At 35.4% G+C, this 25015-nt stretch overlaps 1 protein-coding gene and 4 pseudogenes across 1 annotated transcript in view; all 5 read left to right on the forward strand.

Annotated features, from left to right (window-relative positions):
- The window catches only part of LOC129749034 (muscle-specific protein 300 kDa-like), a 30089-nt gene extending 18045 nt beyond the window's left edge, over positions 1 to 12044 (forward strand). Inside the window, exons 2-7 of the mRNA XM_055743860.1 lie at positions 1022 to 1083; positions 4126 to 4601; positions 4665 to 4941; positions 5009 to 7579; positions 7657 to 7671; positions 7737 to 12044. Coding sequence (XP_055599835.1) covers positions 1022 to 1083; positions 4126 to 4601; positions 4665 to 4941; positions 5009 to 7579; positions 7657 to 7671; positions 7737 to 12044 — 7709 coding nt within the window. The remainder of the gene's footprint in view (positions 1 to 1021; positions 1084 to 4125; positions 4602 to 4664; positions 4942 to 5008; positions 7580 to 7656; positions 7672 to 7736) is intronic.
- A 177-nt stretch (positions 12045 to 12221) lies between these two features.
- LOC129744979 (muscle-specific protein 300 kDa-like) lies at positions 12222 to 14751 on the forward strand (annotated as a pseudogene).
- Positions 14752 to 15280: 529 nt separating this feature from the next.
- Positions 15281 to 20611, forward strand: LOC129749043 (muscle-specific protein 300 kDa-like; annotated as a pseudogene).
- LOC129749046 (muscle-specific protein 300 kDa-like) lies at positions 20578 to 23613 on the forward strand (annotated as a pseudogene).
- Positions 23614 to 23703: 90 nt separating this feature from the next.
- Positions 23704 to 25015, forward strand: LOC129744980 (muscle-specific protein 300 kDa-like; annotated as a pseudogene).

Below are 25015 nucleotides of genomic sequence, written 5' to 3' on the forward strand. Positions count from 1 at the left end.
ATCTTAGTGTGTAGAAAAACCATAATTTTCATTCAAAAATCGCCAGAGATGTACTGAAAGTTCCAAAAAATATAACTTTGGATGAAAAATATTCCTTGATTCTTGCAGTACAATTCATAGGAACAAAGCACAAACCTAACTTGTGCCCCCGAAAAGATAATCGATGTTATACAAAATTTTTGTTTCCAAAATTATTTTTTTTTAATTTTAGCGTTTTTGACTGCTTAGTTGATAGCTTTGTGAAAGGATGAGAATGAAAAATCTTGGAAAATCGCTTTGCATAGCCTGGGAATTTATTGATTAATAGCTCTACCAAGCAAAGTCCGCAATTTTTAAATACTTTTCAATGGATTACAATTTTCAATGTTTAAATGGATATAACTTTTTTCATGAATAACTTAGCTGCTTGTCATGTTCGCAAAAAAAAAATAAGTTTAAGAATAGTCAAAACCCAAAATGAAAGACCAACTTCGTTTCAAGCTCATTGGAATTTTCTAGATGATTTAATGTGCAAAAATGTGTTCTTCCATACAAATTTACATAAAAAATTGAAAAGCGTTGCGCTAACTCAGGAATCAACCAAATCATCTAAAAATTTTACATTGATGCTTGGTGACCCGAAAGGCATCAAAAAACATAATGTACATAAGTATGATCAATATGTATTTTTAGAAACTTTGCTTCCAGTTTCAAGTCTCCCGTACGGTCTAGGAGACCAGCGACTCGCAGTGGTAGCTGAAATAGTGCAACAGTTGCCTGGTTTAGACTAAGCAATGTCAGTGTTACTGTCGATTCAGATACCTTCATGGAATGAGTTTTATTTGGTTGCCATGGAATTCACCTTTCAAGAAACCGTGCAATCGATTTAATCGTCAAGATTCAGTCTAGTTCAAAGTTCCATGTGGCGTAGACGTTAAATGTACTTCCTCAATTTTGGAGAATATCTTAAACTCTCAGGTTTAATGCCAACGACTATCAACGAATCAGAAGGCTAATTTATATTTCTTTCTTATTTTTCCAGATGAACAAGAACGGGTTCAGAAGAAAACCTTTGTCAATTGGATTAACTCGTTCCTATGTAAGGTAAGCCAAAAATCGTAACATGAAACTTGTCATTGTGTAGTTGACAAAAAACGCGTTATTAAAAACTCGTTTTTTACAAATATTTCCAATAGATATTGTAGGTACATTGAGGAAATAATAAATGATAAGGCAGCAATTAAATTTGAACAAAAATTATTATTCTATTGAATGAAAAATCGATATTGTCATTGCTATACATTACACTTCGTTTTCATCGATTAAACAAAGTTCTTTATCATGGTGGACCTAACACATATTGAAATAACATTTTTATTTGTTAGGTTTGGCTGATGCAGTGTTATTCAAAATGGTGTACCAATAAATTCCAATTTAAAAAAATATTCAAAAGATTCATTTATTTTTTGAAAAGTGTATCAAAGCAATGCAATTTATCGTGGTATGGTAATCGAAGTTGTCTTTACGTGAAACTCAGAGAGAAAAACTGTAATATTGATAAAACTAAAAATATTGTAGCTTCGAAATCCGCATTAATTTGACACAGTTTCAATATGAAATTAGTCATACTGCAAAGCGAAGAAAAGTACGCAAATACATTGTTTTAATGTTTTCCACAGAAACATACGTTGAAAAAATGCAATAACGTGGATTTAAATTTTATTTTCCAACCGCCAACATATGGATTATAATAATTAACATGAAAATTTGCAAGCTGATAGAAAATGTATTTATGCAACAAGTAAAAATATGAAATTCTTTTTAAAACGATTCATTTTGTCCTTTTCTAGCACAATGCGTTTTAATTTTGTTTGAGATAATCGAATTTTGCATTTAAATATCTTCCGAGTTGTACTGTAGATTTGGAAGAATATAACCTTAGATAATAAACATTCATTGAATATTTTTATCCCAATGAATGTAGAGAAACCACGAACCTAACTTATAACACAAAAAGATATCCGCTGTCCGGACCTTTTGAACCGTAAACTCAAAAATCAAAATTAAATTGCTGAAGAAAATGTAATGAATAAGTCATGTCAATAAAAGCAATAAGCATCGTATTTAGCTCATATCAACAAAACCTACCTTAGGATGGTTACTCGTTTACCTGAACCTGTAATAAAATTTGTTTTTTTTTTCAAAATGAACATCTTTAAAGAGATGGTTGCTAAAAGTTTCTTATTTCCAAGTTTACTTGTAAGTTTAATTCTATACATACCTTTACTTTCAAGGATTTTGGGATATGAGATTGAGTCATAGCGCACTTGAAAGGATACTTGCTTTGTGAGTTCTAGCTCAAAAGTAAACATCACACACAATAGCATCGAATAAGTTTTCACTTGCAGTTCGACAACTACTTCATGAATTACAGTCGCGTATGATATTAAAATATTATAATTGACAAAAACATTGAAGTAAAACATTACCAATTGCGCATAATCTGGTCCCTACTTGATTACAAAGGATACTGGATGGTTCGAACAATCTTAGCAAGACAAGAAAAAATCTATCGTAGTAGAAAAAAGCTATCAACTGAACTATCTGTTTTACCTGTAAATTCAATACAATGTTATCTTTCAAAACCATCTGAATGTCGATCAAATTCGGAAATTGGCCTGTTAGCTGAATTTTTTTCCACTTTTTTTCTTGAAATAATACAACTTCTTCAACCATACCTTTTTTCTCCCTCGCCAGATTTTCTTGGCTCCATACTAACTTTATTATGTTTCGACGAGATATTTCAAACCGTATATTGCACATCCGTGTAGACCAGAAAACCAAATTTTCCAAATGTACCTAAAAAAACAGGAATTTCTTATGCAAGGTTATTTATATAGTGAGTCGGTGTCTACTTACAGAAACAGTTGCGGCGTTTAATTTTAGTGAGAACTTAATGGGAAATAGCCTTATATGCAACCCATAGATATAATTGTTTTTTGAATATCCACTCCAAGTATGAATTAATGATAAGCACCCTTATTCTTGTTTTCGATCGAATGACATTCGTTCGAAAGTTTGGCAATTTCGTATTCTTGTTTTCGATCGAACGAATGAGAACAGTTCGATCTTTCGAACATCGTTCGTACGAACAAAAAATTGCATTCCCGTTTTCGTTCGAAAGTCTTTTTTCTATGGACTGACAAACGCGAGTCTAATACTGCGAATAATGACCTTTTAAAGCAATTGGTGAAATTTAATTCAGATTATAAAATACAAAATTGGTTCAAAATAACATATTTTGTGCAAATACCTATTATGAGAAAAGGTGATACTTGAATTGAACTAAACATAAAAAAAATCGATCCAGACCGAATTGAGCCAACTGACATGGAAATCTGTGCCAATGTATAAGACCGGTCGTAGAGTCCAAAGGTATTATTAAATTTAAATTTTTTCGGTACCAATGTTACAAAATGGTATTTTTTATTTGAAAATAACAAATCCTTTTCATGAAAATAATTTTGAATTTATTATAAAAATTCTGCCTCGATCTCCTACGGCCAGCGGGGCAGCTTTCCAACAGCAACAGCGATAGCACCACCTCCACTGGATGGTATGGGTTCCGATTTTTCGATCTTCTTGAAATCACTGCTGCTGGTGCTGCTGCTGCTGTTGGAGGTTTTGTTGATGGGCCTGATCCGTTCGAGCCTGATTTGCTTTTCTCCCTTGTCCCTGGGTGGTTTAGGAGATTTCTTTTTCCTTGCCGTGCTCCGGTGCGATAATACAAATTTCACAAAATCACATTGAGAACATTTGAACATTGTTTACATTTGACTGGCACACGAGAGATGTCATTTTGATACAGCAGGGCTGCTTAGAAATTTCGAAGTTCATCTGGTAACACCAACATTAAACGTATCGCGTTCGAACGAAAACAAGAATACCATTTTCGAATTCGATCGAAAGTATCCGTTCGAACGAAAGTCAGATACGCCGTAAACAAGAATAAGGGTGAAGGTTCAAAGGTTCAGTTTATTGTTAACGGTATATTCTCGGAAATATGTCATTAAAAACACTGTTTTATATGTATTAAAATACTTCAATACTTTTCATTTTGTTCATCCTAATTTTGACAACTTTTAGCGCAACCCACCGCTTAAAATCCAGGATCTGATAAATGATTTGAAAGATGGTACCAAACTTCTGGCTTTGTTGGAAGTTCTCTCTGGTGAGCGGTTGCCTATGGAGAAGGGCAAAGTGTTAAGAAGACCTCACTATCTCAGCAATGTCAATACAGCCCTACAGTTCCTAACCAGCAAGCGAATTAAACTGGTTAACATAAACCCATCAGATATTGTTGATGGACGACCGGCAGTGGTTCTTGGTTTAATATGGACAATAATTCTGTACTTCCAAATAGAAGAAAACAGTCGAATCCTCCATTACTTGAACGACAATCTCAGCGGTTCTGTAAGCAGCTTGGATAGCGGTTCAACATCACATATACCGAGTCCCTGTAAGCCGCTGTATCAAGGATCAGCCGTGTATCCTGCCAACGATATGCTGAAGCAAGGCCCCAAGAAAACTTTGCTTGGTTGGGTCAATAATGCATTGCCAAAGTATGACCATAATTAGTGCATGTTTGAAACTGTGATAATGATGGCTTTTTTTTTTAAATTTAGACACCTTGGATTGGAAGTTAGAGATTTTGGCGCCAGCTGGCGTGATGGTTTGGCATTTTTGTCACTTATCGATGCCATTAAAACAAACGTTATCAATCTAGCCGAAATGAAACGCTACAATAATCGGTATCGTTTGGACACAGCCTTCAATGTAGCCGAATCAGAACTTGGTATTGCAAGATTGTTAGATGCCGAGGATGTTGATGTGGAGAGTCCTGACGAGAAAAGCGTTATGACCTACGTGGCCCAGTTTTTGCACAAATATCCAGATGTCAAGGTAAAATATATATTTTTAGCTTTATTTTCTGACCTCACATATGTTTATTATAATTGTTCTGTTTAAGAATATCAACTCCAAAACCGAGAGTCAACAGGAACTTTATTCTTTCTTGGAATGGCTTCGCAACGTTATTCGCTACTACGATAGTTTGAATGGAATCTACGTAAAAGATTATAATCTTTATTCAAAGGCACTTGATGAACGAACAGAAAAATTAAATTCGTACAAGAAAATTAAGAATATATATGGAAGCAAGGCAATTCCAGAAGTTCAGGAATTGAATAACCTGTGGCCTCGTTTAGAAAAACACTTACATCAATGGCTGTGGTATCTGGATTGTAGCCTGCCGGATCAGTTTGGTGTGATAGGGTCATGGCTAAGCAATGGAGAAAAAATGCTTAATGATGATGATATTCCTGATAGTATGAACGAAGAAACTGCTTCTTTGATTAGCAAAAGATTAGAGGCACACAAACAATTTTTCGCAGCATATTTTGAAGTACTAGAAACTTTCAATCAATTGAAACTACTTCCCATTGCTGCAAAAATACCGGAGGTTCAGTTGATAAACTTAGAGAAAAGACTCATTGAAATTGAGCCAAAAGCAAGACAGCGAAGAATCAAACTTAAATTTCTTGAACACAAATGTTGTCTTATAGCATTTTTGAATCTTTTGGAAAATAAAATAAATGCTGTAAGGTATAACAACTTCGACACAGTTAAGCAGTCACTGGAGCAATTAAAGAATTTTGTGACCCGAAATCAGATAATGCAAGAATTCGAGAAGGCTCTCTTGGATATGCGACAGGTTATCGAGGAATATAAAATGGATGGAAACATTTCAAAGAAGGATGCATACAATATTGACGCATTTCTACGTGATATTGAAGATCGCTGGAAAAATGTATCTTCAAGGTTGATTTGCACTGAAACAATGCTAGAAGATGTACTTTCTCACTGGAAACGTTGGAAAGAATTGAAAAGCACTCTAGAAAGTTGGATCAACTCTGCTTATCAGGCATTGAAATCTGCAGAAGATGATAAAATGGACTTTTTCCAAAATCTTGGTAGCTTCAAAGATAAGTATAATATGCTTGCCGAGACGTACAAAATTTTAAAATCTACATGCGATTATGAAACAGCCGTAATTATTGAAAAACAGTTTGAACAGATCATGCAAAATTGGGAACATATTTTCCAACATACCAAACAATATCTGCATGTTGGAGATATTTTACAGCATAGACAAAAATTCAAAGCTGATACGGCCCAGCTCAGTGAATGGATACAAAAATCCGAATCGATTTTGGCTCGCAATAATCTCAAAAAATCTGATCAAATCAGAGAATGTGAAGCTGAAGTGAAACAGATTGCGTATGAATTTGAATCAATGGAAGAGCTCTTTAAATCAATAAGCAAAAGCTTTCAGGCACTAATTAAGGAGTACTCACGTGAAGAAGTGGATAGAATGATGAACTTGATGAAACAGGAGAAAGAAGCGCTTGTGCGTATAAGAGCGCAAATTTCTTTGAAGCTACATCTTTTCCATCAGTTATTAACACAGCAAGAGGCGCTTGAGTCCGGACAACGGGAAATAACCACATGGTTGGATGAAGCTGAAAATCTGCTGATTTCATACGCTTTTAACAATGATTCTCAACTCACTAAAGCGAATCTTGTGAAACACAAAACTTTCTTCAATAGAACGTTGTACTATAAATCAATGCTGGAAAGCAAAAACAATGTTTTCCACAGTATACTAAAGTTGACTAATTCTGACAACAGCATTGATGTGAGCGAAGCTTCCTTCAAGATGAAACAACTAAATGAACGTTTTACCTACGTTATCAACAATGCCAACGATTGGGAGTACAAGCTTCAGGAGAACCTTAAAGCATGGGAACGTTTTGAGGATGCTTTCCAGAAAGCTGAGCAATTCAATAGACAAGCTTCTGCTTGGCAAAATGCTAATCTCCCAATAGAAAAACAATCCGACGTAGAAACCCAGCTACAATTCTTCAATAACGCAGATCAATCTTTAATGCCCAACCTGGAAGTTTCTACAGAAGAACTTCTAAAATACTTGCCTCCGAATGAGCAAAGAATTTTGATCGACAAAATTGAAGGTTCTCAAAAACTCTGGGGTGAAGTTATATCAAAAATACCCCAACATCTATTAATGCTGGAGTTTAGAATGAATGAAATATCATTCCTCAACTACATCAGTGAATTAGAGAAGGAATTAAACGGTGAAGAACAAGCTCTTAATTGTAATGAAAATTTTGAGGCAATTCTTATTCGACACAACAACTTCTTCCAAAAGGCTGATCTTCAGAAGACGGAGAAGATTTTGGCGTCTTTAGAGAAAACAAACATTGTATTCATGGAAACATTTGAAAACGATTCGCGCCTTTTGACAGCTTATCAGAAAGCTAATGATACCTGGGTGCTGATGTGCAAAAGGATTGAAAACGTTAAAAACATTCTACACCGAATTCCTTCCCAATGGAATTCGTATCACCAAAAATTCGACGAAATGTTATTCTGGATGGACCAAGTTGATGTTTCCTTAAAGCAGATTGTTGTCGAAAAAGAAACCATCGAGCAGTTCGAGCAGGAAAAAATTAGTTTCCAGGTACGTATTTTGCAAAAAAAATCATTTTTTTTAATTAACAAGCCTTATTTGAACATTACTGTATCGCTAACATTCAGCTTAGGGAGATTATGGTAACCAAATATAACATAACTGTACATTTTCTGGTTTGATAATTTAAAAAAATTGTATATTTCAGAAAATATGTTTTGAAGCTGATGCAAAACGTGAAGATATGAAGTGGCTCGTGAAAACTTTAGACTTTTTATTAAGTCACGCTAACGAAGTGCAAGCCTCTCTTGAGCAAGACAAAATAGAAAAACTGATCGCACGATACAAGACTTTAATTCCCACAATCGAAACTACTATGATCAGTACCGAAGTCTTTTCTAAGTGTTACACCTTCAGAAAGGAATCTGAAGAAATCTGCAGCCTGCTGGATCGTATAAGGACGCAAAGTAATGATATTCCAAATCCGGATAGTTATCAGAAGGTTAATGAGATGATCGAAGAACAAAACTATTCTATCAAGGAACTGGATAACCAGAGAACACACATAATGAAAATGCTGCAGAAGGGAAAAGACCTAAGCAAAAATTTAAATGCACCAGACTTTGTAAACGTTGAGGTGAAAAAGCTTGAAGATTCTTGGAATGCTACCTATAATAACGCTGTTGAAAAACTCAAATCTTTGAAAGGAATACAAAAGGTTTGGAATGATTACAACGAACAAAAAGTTCAAATTATAAGTTTGTTGAATAGCGCTGAAGTTGAACTGAGATCAGAAACACCTCTTCAATCTGATCCTAAAAGTGTCGTACAAGACCTAGAGGCGAAAAAACAACTTGTATTGAATTTGCGTCAAGCTTCATCTAAATCCCTACTGCAGTTGAATGATCTGTGTCGTGAGTTGGGAATGTCTATTAATCCAAACTCAAGACAAGCAATTGCTAAAGAAAGTCAAGAGCTTGAAAAACGAGTTCGTAATACTGTTGATTTTGTTGAAAAAAGGGTAGAATATTTGGAAGATTATAATGACAAATGGAAGGATTACAAAGAACGGTTGGATAATTTGAAGAATTGGGCTAATAATGTGTTTCCCAAAATGGTTGCTGCTATTAAACAACCGCATATCACACCTGAGCAACGAGTTGCCAAAACTAAGCAATTGGAAACTATTTTGAGTGAAAAAATGCGTATGCTTGACGTTTTGAATGCTAGCACCACAGATTTAGCATCTAAAGAAGGCAATTTAGGAGAGATGAAGCGCCTAAAAAAGGAGGTGTCAAACCTCCTAGGAACCTTCTCTGAAATGAGTCAACTGATGAGTGCCGAAAAAAGCAGCGTAAATAAGGATTTAGATACTTGGCAAAGTTACAGCCAAGATATCGAATATCTGCAAACATGGGCCAGTAACGCTAGTCTAGCCAGTGAGCTTCAGCCAACTAAACTGAAATCACTGACTGATGCTCGAGAAAAGGAGGAACAGCTGAAAAACTTTAATAACGAATGTCGGTCTAAAATGAACGAACTGCGAAGCGTGGAGCAAAAAACTAACTCTATCAAATATGGAATGAGGCCAACAGATGAAATCGATAAATGTCATATGGCATTAGCTACTGTAGCAGAAAATGCAGAACATTTGAAAGGAAAACTTAATAAGCTGGTTACAAATTGGTCAACATTGGAAAATGACCTAGATAAAATAAATCAATATGTCAAACAGGCAGATGCAAAGTTGCAAAATTTTAACACTGCCAATATTAACCATCTTCCAATTGACAAACTGGAAGAGGCAATCAAATCACTTAAAATTTTCAATAATGAAATTTCAGAGCAACAAGCGAAAGTAATTTCACTTATACATTTATTTGATCAAATAAATGGAAACATTTCAGACGACGGGATTCGCACTATCAAACAAAGTATTGGTTATCCTGAAGAACGACTTACTTGTATTAGCGAAAGAGTCCGTTCCATGATAAGCGAGCATTATCAAAACATTTTAGTCCAACAACAGTTCAACACAAAACTTATTCAATTCAGCAATTGGATGGATCAGATAAGATCTAGTTTGAGTGAATTAGAAACAATGACTTCAAATGATGTTGATTTAGCACTTCAAAATGTATCCTATTTAATGGATCAACACGCTAATAAACAAGATTTGTTCAATGATATTTACTCTCAGATTAAGCAAAACTCTGTGAGTGCACAACCGTCCAGTAATGCCATACTAGAAGAGACATACACTTCTTTAGCAAGTAATTATCAGAATTTAGAAAATGATTTACACAAACTGAAGAATTACCTTCAGAAGTGGTCAGAATTTTTGCATTGGTATAACAACACTAAAGAGCTAGCAAAGCACTGTAAAGATAGCATTCATAAATATGATTTAATAGGCGAAGACGAGCTAGCTGCGGCTGATAAGAAAATAGCAGACATCAAAGAAAGTATAGCCGAATGGAAATCGACTATGATGGCCTTGGAACATTCTCCATGCGTCAGAATTCTTAATGAACAGCGTAATCCCATAAATGCTGTTGAAATGATTATAGATTTAGAAAATAAATTGAATATTACGAACAGTCAAATTCAAGCGAAGTTAAAAGAAATTTGCTTTACTAAAGAAAGGGCTCTTACTTTTAGAAATGCTCATCAACAGGCACTTGATAACTTGAAAAATATTTCAGTTGAATATAATAACACTTTAAAGAATGTTTCATTGGAAAATCTAGAAGAAGTTATAGAAAAGCTATCCACTTTACATGATAATCTTAATCAGCAGTTATTAGACAAAGCTGAAATTCAGTGTGAAGGAAACTTATTGATGAAACAAGAGATAGTCAGCATTGACAATCTACACGAACCATTACAACGACTAGATAAGGAAATTGATAATGTTCAGCAGCAGGTAGACGAGAGCCTTGTATGCTTGAGGGAGGTCCAAAATGCATACTCTGAATTCAACAGGTGCAATAAAGAACTTGACAACGATTTGAAAAACATTTCTCAAATTAATAGTGGTACAATTTTAAACTTCACTGACAAGCCTTCGCTAGTGCAACAACTAGACCAACTTAAGAATGCTTCTGAAATTGTGAGAAAAATCCGTAAAAATATAGATTTTGTTGCAAACAAAGGGAACGAAATAATTAAAAATTTTAGAACATACAATTCAAGAGATTGTGATGTTATACTCGAAATTTTGAGGCAAAATAATGTATGTTTGAAATCAAATTTGGATACGTTGATCAATCACAGTAATGAGCTCGATCAAAAATATGAATTGTATGCTCAGTTGGAAACGATCAACTCAGATATTATCGCTTGGATAGAAGGAATGCGTGATAGATTAAATCGTGTTCAAAGTAATCCAAGCGATATGGAAAGAAAAATTAGCATGTACAAATCTGAACTTCCGACCCAAATGGTATCAAAAGAAAATTTCAACACCATAATGTCTGAAATGAAACAATCCAATAACGATTTCCTACCAGACGATATTTCAGTAATGAATTCTAACCTAGTTGAAGCCCTAGCAGGAATTGAAAATTTTGTTGTAAGTTTGAACGACAAAGTAACGGAATATGCAACAGAGGAGCGTAATCTTAAAGACCAAATGAAAATTATTATTGGAAAATTGTACCAACTACGAGAGGAAATAATGAATTGCGATGACGTAGCGTTGGACAGTTCGAAGCAAATTTTAAAATTAGATATTCTGAAACAGCTAAGAGGAAAGCTCAACATCTTAGGAGCCGAAATAACTGAATTAAAAAACCAATTCGTTAATGTAGAACCTCAATTTGATTCCCTCAAGGAAAGCACCATTGCTAAAGAAATACAGAACTTAGAACAACGGTTCGGTATCACAATGAACAGTCTCAACGAAACTGAAAGTAAGCTACACAAATTAGTGGAAAAATCTTTCAAAGAAAAACTACAAGGTATCAAACGTTTGATTTCTTCTCAAGTCGAAAAACTTAAATGGTGCCACCCAGAATCAGGCAGCGACATGTATAATCTAGAAATGAAAAAAGCAACTATTGGTGACATTAAGACCAATATGTGTCAATGTGAAAATAGTTTGCAGGAAAGCAACTCGATGCTAAAATCTTTGTCGAATATTCTACCTAAAACTAAGGTAGAACATTTGAATGAAGATCAAAATGACATTGTAAACGAGCTGCAGTTTTTGCAAGATTCATGTATCAAAACTGATGACGAGTTGAACTCGAATATATCTTTGTGGAAAAGATATGAAGATATATCGGCTGAAATCATTGAGTGGCTAAAAGAGATGGAGCAGAAGCATAAAATGGAAACTATTTTACTGGTAGACCTTTCCTCAGTGAATGAAAAAATTTCAGAAATTAAAAACACAAGAAATTTGATGTCTGAATACGAGCCAAAATTGCATCAATTACTAGAAATTGCTGAGAAAATAAACCATGTAAACTCAGAATCGAGAGTTATGCCCTTGTGCAACATGTGCAGTTGAAATTCAATACTTTTGATAAATATTTTTCAAACTTGATTGATCGACTTGCACAAATTGATGCGAAGCATTTGGAATTCAAAACTGAATTCGATAAAACGCTAGCTTTCCTTATTGAGAAAGGACATGAGCTATCGCAAAGCGCCAAATGGAACGAGCAATACTACGAAGTTTTGAAAAACCAACGTTCTTCCGTGATTTCACAGGAAAATACCATCAATACTATATGCGCTATTGGTGAAAATCTGTACGCTGAAGTTAACACTGAATGGCGCGAATTTATTCGTAACAGCATCCAAAAGCTGAGAAATACTTTTAATTCTCTGGTTGATCAGTACAATGCAGAAGTCAAACGAGTTCAAGTTGATATAATGAATAAGAAATCAATTGGAGATAGTTATGACCAAATTATGAAATGGTTTTCGGAATTAAAAAATAAACTGAACAACATGCCTAATTTGTATGCTACATTACACGAAAAAAAATGTGCCTTGACAAATTGCAAAACTATACTCAGGGATGTAAAATTACACGAACAAAGTTTGGATCAATTACAAAAAAAGTTGATTTCTCTTTCCAGCGACGAACACGCAGAACGAATTGAAGATGCGAGTGAACAATTTTCTAAAATTATCAATGATCTATCAGGTCGCATTGAATGCTTCGATGCAATAGTTAAAAGTCATGAAGATTACATATGCGCTTTGGATCAATCCAAGGAATGGTTAGCGAAATTACAAACTCAATTTAACGATATCGTAGACGAAGACGAATTAAACAAGGCAAAATTACAAGATGATGTGCTTTCCCTTGATAATATATTAGGTGAAGAAGGGCTTGTGTTCGATGGTATCAATGGAAATTACAATCAATTCACTATTGTTATGGGTCAAACAAGTGAAAATGGGCACTCTGATCTATTAAAGCTTTTTGACGATTGTAAAAACTGTTGGATTAAATTTTTCGACAAGTGTCGCACTCAGAAACAAAAACTTCAAAACATTTTGAAAGATATACTCATATTGAATGAAAAATTAGATGATTGCTTAGCATGGATTGGATCGACTAAAAATAAGATAAATGACATATCCTGGAAAATGACACCGAAGAAAAATGTTTCCGGGTTGTTGAATGGAATTAAAAAAAGTATTGAAGATTACGGAAACGTTATTGGCAAATTAATTGAAGATTGCCAAGCCGTTCGTGGTAATTCTGAAATTTCGAATAAAATTGGTCAAGTACAGAATGAATACAGAGTACTCATGAATAATTGTTCGGAAGCTATCGGTACTGCGGAGGCAACCGTGAACGAGCAATGTGATTTTTACAAAACTTACGACGACTTTAACCTTTCGCTAGTGGCAAAGCTCGATATTTTGAATGAATGCAAAGTCTTGGTTGGAGATTTGAGTATTCTTCAAAATCGACAGACACAACTGAAGAATATTGCTTATCAACGACTGGACGATAGTAGTATTTTTGAAGAGTTGCTTTTAAAAGGAGAAAAACTTTGCGGGCAACTTTCCACGGACGATCGCGAGGAAATACGCAAAAAACTCTCCGATGTGCGAACACTATGGGATAAGTTCACTGATGAACTTGAAACAGTAACTCAAAATGTAGATCAATGTATTTTGCAACTAGGTGAATTCAGTTTACAGCAAGAGCAACTATCCAAATGGTTGAAGAATATCGAAAGCCTCATGAATGCAATGCTGAGCTTAAAAGTAATATTCAGGACAAACGTACTCAATATCAAAACCATAAGCTTTACATGATGAGATTCTATCTCAAAAGGCATTGCTTGATTCGGTTTGTAATAAAGCAAATCAATTGCTTTCTATGATCAAAGACCACCATTTGCACTCGTATTTAATATCTATCAAGGAAACATTTTCTAACATTGTTCAAAAATCTAACGAACTTTTGGACAATTTGAATAATTGCATTCAAATTCATAGCAACTATTTAACAACATATTCCAAACTGAAAAATTGGATTCAGGAAGAAAAGGATAAAGTTATCATGGGTAACGACAGTTGTGGTGATAAAAATGAAATTCAGAAACGCGTCGAAGCATTGAAAAACTTGAAACTGAATAAATCGAAAGGAACAGACATTTTAGAGCAGTTACTACGTTCATTTGAAAATGAACAAACTAAGTACTGCTGAACAGGGAGTGATGCAAATGGAAGCAGAGATCAAAGCTATCCAATGTGATCTCGAAAAAGTGTATGATGAAAACGATAAAGCTATCGAAAACCTACAGCTACTATTACACAGTTGGGCGGAATTTGATTCAAATTTAGAAAGTCTGTCAAAATGGTGTAAATCTCAAGAAGGTGTTTTCCGCGACCAACAGCTCTTTGATAACGTAAAAAATAAAGAAGGACCAATTACAACTGTATCGTAATAATCTTGACTTGATTACAATAAACAAGAAGATATGGATCAGTTTGTATTAAATGCTCAAGCCTTGTTCAACAAAACTAACGTTGAAAAAATAAAATTCTACATCAACCAATTGTTGAATCGATATCAACTCTTACAAGTATTGAGCAAGGAAGTCGTAAACCGCATGCAAGCTATAGTGAGCGATCATATAAGCTATGATCAGAATTGGTTGAATGTAATGAATCATTTTCAAAATTGGAAGAAGATCTACAGACGGTAGCGGATAAAAAATCGACAAACCTCAATCAAGTTTTACTTCAGAACATAAATATTGAGAAGGAAAAACTTGAGAATACGATCTGTAGTTTGAAATCAATGAGCGAAAAAGTTCTCACTGATACAAACACTGAAGGTAGGGAAAAAAATTCGTGATGATATACAGATGGTGAAGGATCGATGGGATGAAATAATCGATGCCATTAATAAACTTAAAAAACAATTTGACATGAAAACGGTGCAGTGGTCGTCTTATCAAGACATGTTGGCACAAGTAATGGCGTGGTTGGATAATACTGAAAGCAAGGTAGATTTGAATGATACCCAAAACTGAACTCGACTCAAGAGATTCGATCAAAGTTATTCAAATTCAAAGCATTATCACAAGAAGTTTCAACACAAAAACGAGTCATAGATTCGTTAAACGAGAAAGCGTTACAAATTTCACAAAATAGTGAAGAAGATTTATCAGGAAAAATAAAATCTATCAATGAACGGTATGAAATATTGCGAAAATCTATAACTGATGTAATTGGTCGCTTAGAGCAGTCTTTGCAATTGTGTAATAAATCAACGAACTTCAAAAATCGCATTTAGATGGTCAAGATGCATTATTTACAGAGCTGAAACAATTATCTGACGTTTCAGGGAGCAGACGAGTTGTAATTGAAAAAATACAAACTGCTGAAGATTTACTTAACTCGATTCCGGATATAAAAGATAGATTTGTTAATTTAGCAAAGCTCATATCAGATAATAGTGATTTGATAACCTACAGCGCTAAAACGATTATGGAGCAGGACATTGCAAACATGAAATCTGAATTCGCAAAGGTGGAGCTTTCAATTAATGACATTAAACATGATTTGGAAAATCGTCTTTCTTTATGGATGAATATCAAAATGAAATAGAACAGGTTAATGTATTTCTGACTGAAGTTGAAGATCATATGAAGCAATACATCTCAAGAATACACTTCCAGAGAAGCAAGAACAGTGTGAAATATATAAAGCCTTGTTTGGAAAGCTTAAACAAAACAATATACTTTTGGATAAACTTTCAGATAAGTCGGCTGAACTCTTCAGAAGTTGTGGTGATGCTAAAATTTCTTTTAACGTGCAGCAGATAAAGTCACGCATGCCAATCTATAGAAAACACACTGAAAGAAATAAGCAGGAAATGTGAACAAGCTTATGAGAACCACAAAAAATATAAAGAAAAATATGAAATATGTGATGGAGATTTGGGACGAAATAAAAAATTCTTTTGAAAACGTTAGACTTGATCAGCAATCTTGCCTTGAAAATGTTCTGCAAATTACGAAAAATCTTAAAGAAAAACAAAATGGTCTCAACGTTCAATGCTCCACGGTTTCAGATATCGGAGAATCTTTGTATGCATCCACGGCATCCAAAGGACAGCAAATAATAAGAACTGAAATTCAAGATTTACTTGTAAAATATGAACGAATTTTCGATGAGATCAATTCTTGTTTCATTAACTGTGAAGCAAGTATGGCAAGATTAGCAGGATTTTCTGAAAAGTTTCAACAACTACGCGATTGGCTTTCGGGTATCTATGAAACTCATTCGAAGGGAATCATACTGAAACCTACTTTAGACGAGAAGATATCACAGCACCAGGCATACCTAGAATTGTCGAACGACCTCAGAAACCAGATACCAGAAATAAGCAACTTAAAAGATCTTTTGGACAATCTGAGTGAGCGTGATGCCTCGGTTGACTCGGCATTCCAAGAGTTTAATGAAACGTTTGACAGACTCAATACCGACATTCAAGCTTACATATCGCTGTATGAAAAAATCATTAACAATCACCGTCAATATTGCAAGGCTGTTTTAGAGGCATCAGATTTTATCGATGCTAATCATAATACGATCGAACTATGGGGGGAAACTGATCTCGATCAGGTTTCTTTATTAGCCAATTTGGACCGATTGGTTGATCTCAAACAATCGATTCTGACGGAGGCAAGCAGAATTGATCAAATCCGTGAGTTAGGAAAGATGACTATACCAGATACGAGCGATGACGGTCAGGCGAATATCTCATCTCAGATCGATATTTCCCAACAAGAATGGGAGGGTTTAATTGTAGCCGTAGATTCCACTATACGAAAAGTGCAGATCAAAATATCAGAGTGGAACGATTATGACAAACTTCGTATTGAATGCATAAACTGGATGCGCAATATGGATTCCAAGCTTCATTCAATTGATTTGAAGTCTACATTAGATGAGAAGAAAGCTACATCAGATTATCTGAAAAGTTTACAAGGAGAAGTTAAAGCGAAAGAGTTGGAAATTGATGATTTTTCTGGAAAAGCTCAACAGTTGTACCGTGTTATCTGAGCAACAGAATTCACAAATATCGGAACTCGCTGTTAAATATCAACAAACAACATGTAGAGTGAAGGATCTTGCTACTAGGTGGCAACAATATGTTATTACGCACAGGAACTTGAAACCCAAATTTCCAATCACAAACAGTGGTTGAATGGAATCAAGGAAAAACTAAATTATTGCGCTGACCTATCCAAGCCTTCTGAAAAAGAGTTACATAGCAAACTGAAAAATCATTCAGGATTTAATACTGAACAAAGAAGAAGGAGCCACGTTACTACAGTCAATCAACGACTTGGCACAACAGGTGCTCGCTTGTACAACACCAAGTGGTCACGACGCTGTGAATCGAGCTATAACGATCCTTCATGACGAATGGTCGGTTTTGACACTACGGATGGTGGAGATCAAATCATTGATTGAAGAAGCCCATCAATCAATGGTCTGGATTTTTGACGAAGTAAATGATTTGAAGAAAAATATTGAATGGATGGAAAACGAGCTAAAATCACATTCTGAACACCAGTCATCTATGGCAGATAAACGAGCTCAGCTTGACAAAATCAAACATATTGAGGAGAAAATACGTATCGAACGCATCGAAGTCGAACCTTTGAAGAAAAGGGTCGAGGAAATGAGCATATCAGGGCAACAAACGCAAGCAGCAGCTACAGGACAGCAAATACTCGGAAAGTTTGATTACCTCGCAGATCAAATCAGTAAGTTATTGAACGAAAAAGAAGGCCACTATCGCGATCATCGATTGTATAAAGAAGCTTATGATGATCTGTTTAGCTGGATCAACAGATCTAGGGAGAAATTACCAAGTAACAAACAACAATCACTGGGCGATAAGCTAACTATTGAGAATGCAACTCGCTCCGCTAGATTCTTTACTGAATAAAAAAGCACAAGGTGAACTTTTAGTTGAACAATTAGTTCACACGGGCGAAGTGGTAATGGCCTCCACATCTGCGAAGGGAAAAGAAATAATAAAGGCAGATATTAATGGCCTAAAAAGCAATTTCACAAATCTTTATCAAAGACATTGAAAATCAAAAACGTAACTTTGAAAAAACGCTTTCTTTGCTACGCGAGTACAAAGACGAATATGAACGTTTGTCTGAATGGCTACAACAAATTGATATCATCATTAAAAATCATAAACTAGCAATGTCCTCCAATTTACAAGAAAAATCGAACCAAGTTAAAGACATGAAAGAAGTGTTAGGTCGTTTGGAGAAGGGTCAAATGGACATTGACAAGTTCAACACTTTTGCTGAGCCGTTGCTGAAATCTCATTTGGATTCCTACATTGGAAATCAACTACGCCATCTTAATTCTAGATATCAGGTTCAAGTAAACATCGCCAAGATGTTCTGAAGAAAGTTGAATCAAACTATGACACACATAAGGATTATAATGAAAACCTTGCGAAAGCCAACGCTTGGATTGATAATGCTAAAGAAATCATAAATATTCTACTGAAAACATCGAAGGCGTCAGCAAAGAAAACCTAGAAAAACGCTTACAGAATGTGACTGAGTTAAACCAGCAACGCGAGCAAGGACAACAGTTAGTCAACAGCACTGTCAATGTTGGTGAAAAAGTAGTCAAAACTACTAAATCTGATGGCAAAGAAGTAATCAATAATGAAATAAAAGAAGTTCAAAACAACTGGATCGTCTCGTTAAAAAAATATCCACTGCTAAAGTGCATCTTGAAACTAGTTTATTGCAATGGGCGGACTACAGTTCCAGCTATAACCATTTGCAGCAGTGGATTCAGGATCGTGAAACTAAGCTTCAAAGAGTTTGCGAGCAAAAGGTAGTGAGGTTTAAAACAGGTACACCTACGAGTTTGAGCAGTGGCTGCTTGAATGAGCGTAGAGCTAATCTACGTCAAGCGAACGACATTGTTCAGGACATTGTATCATTTGAACCAATGATTCAATCCGTTACAAGTAAAGCTTCCGATTTACATCAACTTCTCCAGCCTCGGAGATTTCAACTAAATATGAAAGCCTTAGTAAACAGGCAAAAGAGCTTTTCGAAAAACAAAAAGAAACGATAGAGATACACCAAGCATTCATAGACCTGAGCAATGAATTTGCATCTTGGATTCGAAATGCGAAGGAAGGTCTGAACAAATGCTCTGATTACAAGGGTGACAAAGACTCGTTGGTTTCTAAAATGACTCAACTGAAAATTCTTGAGCACGACGTTCCTGTTGGACAGAAGAAATTGGAGAAAGCCTTAGAGCAAGCAGAAATTGCTTGCCGTAACGTTGATGCTGACGATTGTGAAACTATTGAAAAAGAGGTCGCTATTTTACAAGAGGAATTTGATAATTATTGTTTGGCTCTCAAAAAAATATCAACGGCGTTGGAAAATGGTATTGTTCGATGGACAGAATACGATGATCAATACAATGCTGCCCTAAAGTGGCTGGACAATTTCGAGCAAGAAATTCAAGTGTATAGTAAAATGCAAAACAGTTTAGAAAATAAAAAACGTGTATTGGAAGAATTTCAAGATCGATTGCAATCGTTGTTTGATTGGCAGCGGGAGCTAGACTGCTTAAACGTAAAGGCACAAATACTACTGGACATTTGCGCTGATACTCGTGTCAGTAATGGAGTTACTCAATTGACCACAAAATACAATGTTCTGCTTTCGATCGCAAAGGAAACTATGCGACGTTTGGAATTACATTACCAGGAACATCAGCAACATAACACCCTTTATGGTGAGTGCCAAACATGGTTGGACAGAATGCGCGAGAAGCTCAACGAGTGCGATTGTACTGCACAATCAATCGTTGAAATCCAGTCGAAACTAAACATCATTAAGGGAATTCGCCAGAGTTTAGAACAGGGCCAAAACAAACTTCGTTATTTGTTTGAACTGAAAGAAAAAATTATGCTCAGTACTGAAACTAGTGGATCTTCGAAAATTGCAGAAGATACCGATAATTTGAAGCTTGAGTATGAAACTTTGATGGCGGATATCAACGAAATACGCCAACGTCTGCTAAACCAAATGACGCTCTTGGAAGAAATGGAAAAGTGCTCCAAATGCTTTCTGAATGGATTGAAGAAGTACAAACAAAACTCGACGAAAATACGAATCTTAACGACATTGGAGATAACGGGTTGCTTTAGAGAAATTCCGTGCAATACAACGTGAATCTGTTAGCTATGCTGACGTAGCTACCAAATTAAAGAGCAAATTGGAAGAGAACAAAAATCGGTTTGAAGCACATGAAATGGTTGTTAGCAAATATGAAAATGTGTATACCATGGTTGGGTCTGAGATTGAACAGCTAGAGCGTCAAATAAACCACCATGAAATATTCAAGCAAGCGTTACAAGAATTATACTCATGGATTAAAACAACCCAACAAAACACCGAAAAACTGGTTGACTATCATGGTGATAAAGATCATATTATAGAACAGTTGAATAAAATCAATGATATTCGTATGTCATTTTCGGAATATTCGTATGTCATTTTCGGAGGGAAAACTGCTGATTGAGAATGTTCAAAGCTTGGGTGAAAATCTTAATCGAACGTTGAGTCCCGAATGTCAAGATCTTGTTAAGCAAGAAATCGCACAAGCAAAATCAGATTGGGAAGATGTAGAAGAATTAGCCAAAACGACTTACACATCGTTGTGTGAACTTCTAGCATCGTGGGAACATTTCTTCGACAGATCAGCAGAAATAAGTTCCTTCGTGGATGAAATGAAATCAAAAATTCTATCTGTTCAGCAAGAATCCAATGAAGACCAAGAAAAATAAGTTAAAGGAATTGAAGGTAAATATCAAACCCATTTCTTTTTATTTGGCTATTACAGTAACTAACCAACGCATGTCGACCTTATTTCCTTTTTCCACATATTTTCAATAAAATCATCCTTTAACGACTCCGCCACCTTCACACAAAAGCATCTTTTGGATATTACGTTGTCCAAGAAACATTCAGTCGAAGAGTTAAATGACATATGCGAAGCGCTCATGGAAAAAAGTGCCTGCTCTATGGTTCGAGATCGCACTGTAGACCTACAAAAATCTTACTCAGCCTTACAAATAATTTACAAGGTAAGTCAATAAAAATCCCACGCGAAATGGGTCAAAACGTTCTCTTGAATAATTGTTTATTTTCTTTATTTTTATTCAAACTTAAACTGTTGCTATTTTCGCAGGGCTTGTCTCAAAATTAGAGAAACATTGGATCAATCACACTGAATTTATATACTTCAAAGATGAACTCACCAAATGGATAAACGACGCTAATAGAAAAATAAAGGATTGTCAAGATGCATCATCCGAAGACCTACCGAGCATCAAGGACCAAAATCGCAGATATGCAAGAACTTTCTAATACTTCTTCGCAAGGCCAGAAACTATTTGAAATGCTCCAAGATTCTTTTACAAAATCATCGTATCTCTACCCGGAAGAACGCCAAACGGAAATGTTCCAAAACATCTCTGAGCTTCGGGGAAATTTGGACAATACTATTATGAGTATGAACACAACAATTAACAACCTGAACACGAAATACAATCGTATGGAATTGTATAGCGAACTGTTTTAAACGAATCTCCGATTGGCTGAATGCCACAGAAATGGTTTTCAATTCAACTTTTGAAACTAGTGGAGAAATGAGCGAACTTAAGACGCTTCTCGAAAGATTAGGCATGTCGATACTGAGATATCTTTCAAACAGATCGACTTGAACAATCTTCAACAAGAAGCTGCAAATATTTTCGACCCTAGCCGTAGCTCAGTGGAGTTAGATAAGGTTGCCAACTTGCAGCAAAGACATGCCAAGCTTAATGAAAAATGTACGTTTACGATTAAAAAACTTGAAGTTGAATTGCAGGATCAAATGACGTACTATCAAAATCTACAAGATATTGAAAAAATGGCTTCTGCAAATATCATTTCAACTTATGGCTCACAACTCATTGTACATACAAAAATCGAGAGCAAACTTTGGAACAAATAGCTCAGCATGAAAAACTGTTAGATGAAATACAGCGCTATCAAACTAACATCGACGATTTTAACATGAAAGGACAAAATCAAATCGACCGTTACTCTTCTAACGCGCCTCAAAATAAAGCAATAATTGAAAACCAGATGAAAAAACATAAAAGATAGCTATACTTCATTATTGAATACATCTATTCAAATCAAGAACAGATTACACGATTCACTCAATAAATTCGAAGAGTACGAGCAGACTCTGGATGATATACTCAACAACTTAGGAGGGATTGAATTAGGAGTAGAAGCCGGCAAAGCAGGTGGCTTTTGCGGACTACGATGCAGGTAAAGTACAATTAACGATGGCACAGGATTATCACAACAAACTACAGGTCGAAAAAAGTCGTTTGATTCACGCCATTCAAGCCTGTGAGGCAGCAACAGCCAGCATTAGTCGCCCAAGTTCTCCGATTGAAAACGCAAATCATGTTGTGCCTGAAAAAAGAATTGATGGTGCGTGCTAGACTGGAAGACACAATGGATGATGTAAGTTGTTTTTGCCTATGTTCATCGATATGGTAGGGGAGAAGCAGGCTATATGCGCCAGAATACTTATTTAATCGCAAAATACTTATTATTATCCAACATTATATCAAATATGTGCACATAAACTATAATACACATGCCTGCTGCAGGCATCTGTTTTCTATACGTTAGAGTAATTTTTATGTTGATTTCTATCAGTTTTCGAGAAAACGATGTTATTGCAACTGTTGTCTAAAATGTCGAACCTCAAACCGTGCGGGCTAAATGCGCCTATTTCTGTTTTGGGTAAAAATTTGTTTTTTTGGCAATATTTCCGATAATTTCATTGAAAATGCTAGAAACTGATAACTTTCATACGGCAAAGCTGCAGTTTTATAAAATTCTATGTCTTTTATCATTTTATGGAACAAAACAACCATTTATCAAATCCGTTTTGAGATCTTCAATTAAAAAAAAAAAAAAAAACAAGCACACACAAATAGGATCTCAGTGAAACTTCGTGTTTCTTTGAAGAGATCTAAATTCTACTTAAGACTAAAACGACTACATCTTTCAAGGATATGATGGCTAGCATCTTACTAATGCTAACACCACCAGCCCACAAAAAAGTACTATTTAATTTTTTTTGAGTTGGTTAATTCAGAGGATTTTTTCTTGCCAAAACGTATCACCCTCAAAATGCATTGATAGGATATGTATGTGTTATCTTGTCGGCCATTTCGTCAAACGGCCGTAGGCGCATTTAACCTGCAAGGCGCATTAAGGAACACTTTCCCCTAATGCTTAACCATATGTACATTTTAATGCGTAATTCATTTTTGCAGGTCCAACTGTGGATTGCAGACGTAATTCAAAAATTAAATAACTGCGAGCGTCTCCTAAAACAAAGAAATGAACTAGACCAATGGATAGAGAAGCAAACAACTGTTGTCGATGAATGGCGCTCGAAGCCTTGCAAATTCCGTCCTGAAGCAGCTGAACAAGAACTTCGCCAAATGAATGAGCTATCATCAAATATCTCCAGCAAAATAAATGAATGCCCGAAGAATTATGCTGACATTGAAGAGAAATTGTGTAACCTTCAGCTAAGTTTAAATGATGCGATCGATGGAGAACTAAACAACAACAGCGAATTGAAATTTATCGGAAACACTATGCAGAAGGCCAGCGTTCATTGGATGATATCATACATCAAATGGACAATCTGGAGAAAGCACGTGATCTGAACTGCTCAAGCAAAAAACAGAAAATCACTGAAATTGACCAAAATTTAGCAAACAGTTGCGAAATGCTCGAAAGTTGCAAAAAAATTGGATTCGAAATAATGGAATTTTTGAGTAGCCTGGATTGTCAAACACGTGAGTGAACAGTTGAAGTCTATAGACCGACGTCTTCAGGATGGCCAAAAACGACTACTCAGAAAACGAGACGCAATTGATTCCACTGATAGAACATTGAATAAAATCATCAACGATGCCGATGAAATTGATCAATGGCTTAAAGATAAAATGGAGCTTTTGATTAAACCTCATGTTCTAGACGGCGACATCAAATCTGCCGAAATCCACGAGCAACTTTTGAAAGGACTGTTGAAAGACACGGAATCGAAACATTCTCATATTGAAACGTTGAACAAGCGTTTTTCGGGAATCTCTAGCGATTTAGATGCTAATGAACGCCATTCATGTGAAAATAAATTTAAACATTTATCAAAAGCATCGAGTTCACTGAAAGCTGAAATTCGCAAGCAAATTGAGAAAAATGTAGACGATATTCTTTGTCGTAAGAATATGAGAAACAATTTAGAAATGACACGTATGTGGATTAAAACCAAACAAAACGGACATCAACAAAATAGCTGATATTTTGCCACTTTTGTCGTCTAATCTGTCATCGGAGATCAAGTTATGCAAACGACATGAGCAAGCAATTTGTGAGTTTCAACAAAATGCATTCAACGATGTTACTAAACAAGTCAACGAGATCATGAAAGAGTGTAATGACAGCGGAAAAAACAAGCTATCTGAAGATTTTGATAAGATAAAAAATCAATTGAAAGATCTTTTACAGAGTTGCTTGTCTAAAATTAGCTTCATTGAAAGTGAACACAAAAAGCGAACCGAGTTCGAAAAGCAAGAAAGATCAGCTGGCCAATTGGTTGTCTGAAGCTGAAACATTGATTTCTACTGATATTCGAGCCAATAGTTTGGCTGCACTAAAAGAAATAAAAACTAAATTTGACAATCTTAATATCCAGTTTGAAACCGCTAAATCCCTACTTAAGGAACAAGATGCTTACAAATTATCTATAACACCTACCTTGAATGAGATGGATAAAAATAGTATGGGAAATCAGATAAAACTAGCCTCAGAAAAACTTAACAATCTCTATCAAATAATG

Source organism: Uranotaenia lowii, chromosome 2 (assembly GCF_029784155.1).
Source record: "Uranotaenia lowii strain MFRU-FL chromosome 2, ASM2978415v1, whole genome shotgun sequence".
NCBI classification, from domain to species: Eukaryota; Metazoa; Arthropoda; class Insecta; order Diptera; family Culicidae; genus Uranotaenia; species Uranotaenia lowii.